This window comes from Glycine soja, chromosome 20, assembly GCF_004193775.1.
Source record: "Glycine soja cultivar W05 chromosome 20, ASM419377v2, whole genome shotgun sequence".
In the NCBI taxonomy this organism is placed as follows: domain Eukaryota; kingdom Viridiplantae; phylum Streptophyta; class Magnoliopsida; order Fabales; family Fabaceae; genus Glycine; species Glycine soja.
The window spans coordinates 41,101,223-41,107,564 of record NC_041021.1 but is presented as its reverse complement, the minus strand read 5'-3'; the positions used below and the strand labels follow the sequence as shown (position 1 = coordinate 41,107,564).

Genomic DNA, 6,342 nt, shown 5'->3' with positions numbered 1-6,342 from the left:
AATTAATGAAGGAATGCATGAGAAGTTGATCATCTTTTTATTTTATTTTTTTATGATTCAGAAGTTGATCATATGGATATGTTCTTATCCTACTTGAAAAAAATAAAATCATATAATATCCACATTATAGATAAATCAGCAGGTGAATTCATCAGTATCTTTCCAAGATTTAAGAGGACAAATTAGTGGCTCCAATCATTTTGAGTCACAAACACGTCATAGTGAATAAATGAAATCTATCAACTCTTCCTCCTTTTATAATTTATTTATTTATTTATTCTAGACGCATCCCTTATAGGAAATAATCTTTACTCCAAACATGGCTACATATTAAATATAGGCACTTCTTGGTGGATATTCAAATCGTGATACTAGCCCAAATTTCTCAGACTCAACCCTGTTGAGTGTTGGATTATGATTTGTATGGAGCAAAAGGCACGGCATTTCTATATTTTGGTGACCTCTATGCATGCTCAAAGACTAATAGAAGTATTATAAAGAAAAAAACTTCATAGAAGTTGTATAAATGGACTACTAAAAAGTACAAACAAGGCAAAACATACAACACAATGCACCTTGAAGGACCAATTGAGTGATGAACATCATTCAGCAAAGAGGATACCAACAACTTGGAATCCCCTTCTCTGGCCACTAGCATTCCAATCTGCAGGTGTATATAAGTACGCTGATTACATTCTACTTCAAGAATAATCAATTACTAGCATAATAATCTTGTTAAATAGGCATCTATTGGTATATCCTTGTTCCATGTCCATTCATTTAAATCTGCAAAACTGACAATACAACTACCGAATATAAGGATGCATATGATTCAGAGAAGACCAAATTTTATCATCCAAGAAAAACCTCCTGTTGGGTTTTTCACTTGTATTCTCAGCCTTTAGACAAAAAGACAAGCAATTTGGTTTTTCTCTCTGCGGATTAGGATCTGTACTAAATAGCAGGAAAATTTTCAAATCCAACTTTATTTTCTTTCTTCCCCTAATGGATCACCAGATGAGAGCATAATCTTGCTATTCACAATGAAATTTTTTTTTCTCCCACCAATTCCATAGTCTTGAACCCGCTACTTTTAAGAGATTGGAGTAGCTTCTCTGTCACTATATGCAGCCTTTGACTTTGTTGCTCTTGAGTGTCTTGATGAAGCAGATAGCGACTCAGAAGAGGAAGGTGACTTGGTCTTTTTCTTTTTGGATTTCTTAGAAGCATGAGAAACCCCAGCAGATGGGATGCCTTTGTAAATGTTTGATGCTGGTTGGCTTCCTGTGGACTCTTCAAAATCTGTTCAAAGCCAAGTAAGGAATGATTATCATACAAAAAAAATAATAAATAACATCCAAACAGGAAATAAATCCATGGCACCAGGTAACCCGGCAAGATCTGATTTACATTAATATAGTTCCTACACCAGCAAACAATTTTGATTTTTGAAGAATATAAAAGATCTCATGATTCTCTCCTATAACTATCAGGAAATATAATCACAATTCACAAACAATGGAAATAAAATAAATTCTAGTATGTAACTGCATAATTGCAGAGGAATCAGTAATGTATAGTGACTAAAGTCAAAGGTAACATGGGTGGAAAACAAAAAACTTCCAGAAAAAGAAAATTACCCAGCAAATAGACAGGCTATTTTAAACATAAAATTGTGTGGTTAAACTAATTTCGTAGCATATGAAACTAGTACTTCCCAGTTCTGAGCATGGAGTGCAGCTTTCAAACAGAGAATATCACTACATTGTTTTCAGTGAAATTCTTAATTCTGAGGAACCAGATACTCCAAATGCACTAAATCCATCCTTGAACACATTGCTTATGCAATAACACAGTACATCATATTTACCCTTGGGAGTTCAGAGTCACAGTAACAGCTAATATGTCCAACAGAAGAGCAGAACTCCAAAAAGTGCACGGCTAAATTCTTCTTAGCAATATCAACAACCGCATTCAAACATACCATGATTCCCAAAATATACAGTTCCAAGAACAACCTATCATTTAAGTAATACAATCGTAAAGCTTTTTAAAGGGTAAGATCAGGTGTATATCTAGGCATAAAAAATACATTAGAGGTAAGATTGTTTAAGTTGGCTGCTGATACAGTCTAGGAAGCACAAATACAGGATATAGGCACCAACACAATCCAACAAAATACGAGTATATGGCAAATTTTAAAAATTATTGGACGCAACACTGCTATAATATAATATACATATAATTAATCTAAAGTTAATATGAAATGAAAAATTAAATCACACGAGAGGATTCATGTTTTAAAATTGAGCATAAGTCATTATAAATCTAATAAAATATAAAATTTTATCTAATTATTGTGTTATTCCAACCAGTATCGGTATAAAAGTTCAAAAAATAAAAGTATAAAAAATATATAAATGCAATTAAAAGTATTTGAAATATCCATGCAGTATCCAACATGGATACATATCTGACAAGGTTACAAAACAAGGACACTTACAAGTGTTTGTGCTTCTTAGGTTACAATTAGCTATCGATATATATATTTGATATGAATGATAGCAACAAATTTCCGGAGATCATATTAGAAGGTCATAGTAATTAGTAATGTTGTATATCGGTGGTTCCATCTTAATCACACACCAATAAGAACAAATCTTATGATCTTCACTAATAGAACTATTCATACAGTTTTGCAGTTTCACTCAATTAGGTTGTTCAGTTCTTTAAAGGGTTTAACTTGATCACATTGAGGAAACTTACCACATGGAAAAACTAAAGACCAACAAAACATATTCTTATCAAGCACAGTGATATATAATATTAAATACTAAATTCAACACAATCAAACCACTCCGTTTAAGAAATTCTGGTGTGGACCACTTGAAACAGTTTTAATTGTAAAGCCAAGAGCCATTAGATTCCCCACGTTGGAGCTGAGTTTGCTCGTGACATAACAGCCAAACTCTTCCTATGGAGGCAAAGAATCTAGATAGCTTTTGGAAGCCTCACAATTTTATCTAGAAGATAATCAAGAGACACAACAATAATCAAATCCATGTTCCCCTTTTTACTAGTTAACCCGTGAAGGGGCACCTATTTGTATTATTTAAATTAAGGACACTGCACCGTTCCACATGAATACAGTATCTCAATCTCAATATTTAATGGCACCACATTCGGTAGCAAAAATCAACACTTGACTCAGAAGAAATTTTGTTATGTGTGGAGTGAGAAGCAAAGCTTACCTTGGGAGGACCATGATGCGGTGACAGCCATACCATTGGGGTCATTTAGTTCACCCAAGTTACCTAGTGACGTTGAAAAATCAGGCGCTGTTTTAAAATCATTCATCTGAAACAAAAAACAAAATAATAATTTCTATGCACATGTCAGTATAAAAAAAAATGTATACCCTCAACCAATCAGAAATTATAATAGATAGATATAACTATGGTTGTTGGATGACATTGTAAAAATCATTTACACAGTTAATACAGAATTAATTTCTCTGATAAAAAAATAATAGAGAAAATGACAAAAAAAAAATTGGATCTTAAATAGTTGAAACATAAATGGCCAGGTAAAGTGCTCATCAGTTCCGTACCCAACTGGGTCCAGTTCCTGAGGGGCCATCCCATCCAATGTGAGCCACATGCTTAACATCTGTCGGGTACCCAATTTCCATCTCCCGCTCCTTCAAAACTGGAACAGTACCCATTTCCCAACTTAGCACCACCAACAACAAAAACCCAGAAAACCAAAATTGCATTCAAGGGTGCATATATAAAGGATTACCAAATATTTGTGTGATGTATTTGATACTCTTGTAGATTCCTTTTAATGTGGTTGCCATGGTGCAGATCACAACCCCAACAGTATGACAAAATGGGAAGTATAGACCGAAAATTCTTGACCTGGAAATGCTTTTGCCTGTCACAAAATGGAGTGTTGTTAATTATATACAAATGTCCAATTCCATAAACAGTGTAGAATATCAGCTAAGGTTTTATTGCATGTGATTTGGAACTTTTTTTTTTTTTGTTTCCTAGGAATGAAGATTGGCATCTGAATATTGAACACAGAAAAGATGCTATTGCTCATTAATGTTAAAAATGAAAACTTCACTTTCAAATGGTTTTTAGTAGAAAATTTCTAAGGGAAGAGAAAAATAAAAAATGAAATACAGTACCCCAAGATGGTTTTGATGCCGGTGCTGATAGAAATCCAACTATGTTTTCTGTGCTCCATTCGTCATCATTCTGAAACTCATGTGGAGAGTGCTGACACGTGCAAAGATCAAATAGAAGGAAGAAAAGATCGAATGGGTGTAAAAAAGTTGAGATTTGAAAGATGGGGTATGGAATGCAGATTGAACTGAAACTAGGAAGGAGGAAGGAGAAGAATGGGAAAGAGAGATGCCTCTAGGAGAAGAGGAATAGTAGGTGGGCATTCATGAATGAAAATTTGAAAACTAGAATGGATAGAGAGAGTTGGTTTAAGATGAAAAAAAAAAAAAATTAGGACAGAGATTCGAAAGTGGAAGGCAATTTAATAATATGGTTTGATGGGATTGTTTATTTAGGAGTGTCCATTATGGTATGGCTGTTTATAGTTGCCATGCTTGGTTGATGGTTGGTGAGCCTCGATACACTAAAGAATGAACTTGGAAGATTAATTCATGAGTTATGGTTCTAACCACAGTAAACTGCTTTTCTTTGTTATTTTGCTTAGCTGTAAATATTTAATATTTGGAGATTCTATCCTCTCTTTTTTATTTTGGGGAATTCTATCCTAACTCGGGAAAAATAATGTTATGATAAATAATTAATTCTTTCATAAAGTAATTAGTTGGTTCAGTATCGAAAGTGATTATTTAATTGGATAAACTGTTAATTAAATTTAATATTAAATGTGTCTTTCATCTTTATTGTGAATCAAATATTCCTTGATATTAAAGTTAATCATTAATTTTTTGAGATATTAAAATTTATTTAAGAGATTAATTTTTTCTAATAAATATTTTTTTACACACAAATCACTTATTAAACTCATGATGGTATGTTTAAGAGATAAAATTATCTATCAATCTTATCATATCAGGTTAATAATATGTTTTTGTCTTTTAAAATATTATGAATTTCAATTTTAGTTTTATTCATTTTTAGTCTTTTCCTCTATCCTTAAATATAAACAAAATTAATTTATACTAATTAAAAGTTAATTAATATTGTTTAATTTTATTAATCTTATTTTTAAAACATTTTTTTCTTAAATTCTCTTTCATTAGATTATTAAAACTTCGTATCAAAATTAAAAATAAATTATTAAAAATAGAATCTCAACTAAATATAGAATATTTTAAAAATGGTATTCTTAAGAAATTAGTTAACATATATTTATATTTTGATCTATTTTTTTTTCTTATATTTGAGTACAAATTTATTTTAATAAAATACATATGTTTAGTACCTATAACTAATGAGAGACTTCCTAAAAAAACTCAAAGAGAGACTAAAACTACCTGACTTTTAATAAATGTAAGGATTAAAGGTAATAAATTTTTTATAATTCATTATATTTTGAGAAATAAAAAAACATGTTTAATCCATTAATTTATTACTTTGATAATACATTACTATTTTTTATTTATAACAATCAAGACAATTATTAAAAATTTATAATAATTCATACATTTTATTTAACCAATTGAAGTACACTTTTTTATAAGTACATTAGTGTTATGTATGAACTATAAATATAATTAATATTTATTTGAAAATTTATTAAAATTTAAATAAAAATGAAGGTATTAAATTATTGATTCCTAAAAGGAAAAGTTTTTTACTTTTTTTTCCTAATTGAACAAAGGAAAAGTTTATTCACCTACCCATCATCAATGCATCAGTGACTTTAAATGTAAACTGTAACATCGGAGAAATTTTATTTATGAGAAATATTAATCACAAATATTTTGTTTTATATTTTTTGTGTGAAAATAGAAGATATTGTCAGAAATTTATAATAACTTACACACCTAAGTTCTTAAATTTTTTCACATATTTAGTTTTTTATAAGTGGCTAAAATTAATTTTTTTCACTGAATACATTAATTAAGATGGTTTTGGTTCAAATAATAGAGTGGGAAAGGATAGTTAATAAGTTGATTATGATGCTACGTTCTTGAAAATTGTATTTCTGACAATATTATAATTAAGAATTTTTTAATATATTAAAAATATGATTGGTTAACTTTTAATATTTTTAGGAATATTTTTTTAAAACTTTAAACTAAAAAATTTAAAGATCAGCTATAATGGGATTAGAAAATAACTTCCA

The 6,342-nt window shown here is 30.1% G+C and overlaps 1 protein-coding gene across 1 annotated transcript; it reads right to left on the bottom strand.

Annotated features, from left to right (window-relative positions):
• Positions 1-492: 492 nt before the first annotated feature.
• On the bottom strand, positions 493-4,653 carry LOC114402373 (CRIB domain-containing protein RIC10-like). Its single transcript, XM_028364912.1, has 5 exons — positions 4,196-4,653; positions 3,802-3,936; positions 3,611-3,708; positions 3,252-3,357; positions 493-1,302 (listed from the first exon to the last, which is right to left on the bottom strand). Exons 2-5 carry the CDS (start codon positions 3,857-3,859, stop codon positions 1,094-1,096), a joined length of 471 nt encoding a protein of 156 aa, XP_028220713.1. The 5' UTR covers positions 3,860-3,936; positions 4,196-4,653; the 3' UTR covers positions 493-1,093.
• Positions 4,654-6,342: the final 1,689 nt, after the last annotated feature.

Excerpts from the sequence above, each read along its gene's own strand:
- LOC114402373 (XM_028364912.1), bottom strand. The coding sequence starts at position 3,859 with ATGGCAACCACATTAAAAGGAATCTACAAGAGTATCAAATACATCACA. Across the intron at positions 3,709-3,801 it reads ATACATCACACAAATATTTG|TTTTGAAGGAGCGGGAGATG; the intron begins GTAATCCTTTAT and ends GTACTGTTCCAG. Across the intron at positions 3,358-3,610 it reads CAGGAACTGGACCCAGTTGG|ATGAATGATTTTAAAACAGC; the intron begins GTACGGAACTGA and ends TTTTTGTTTCAG.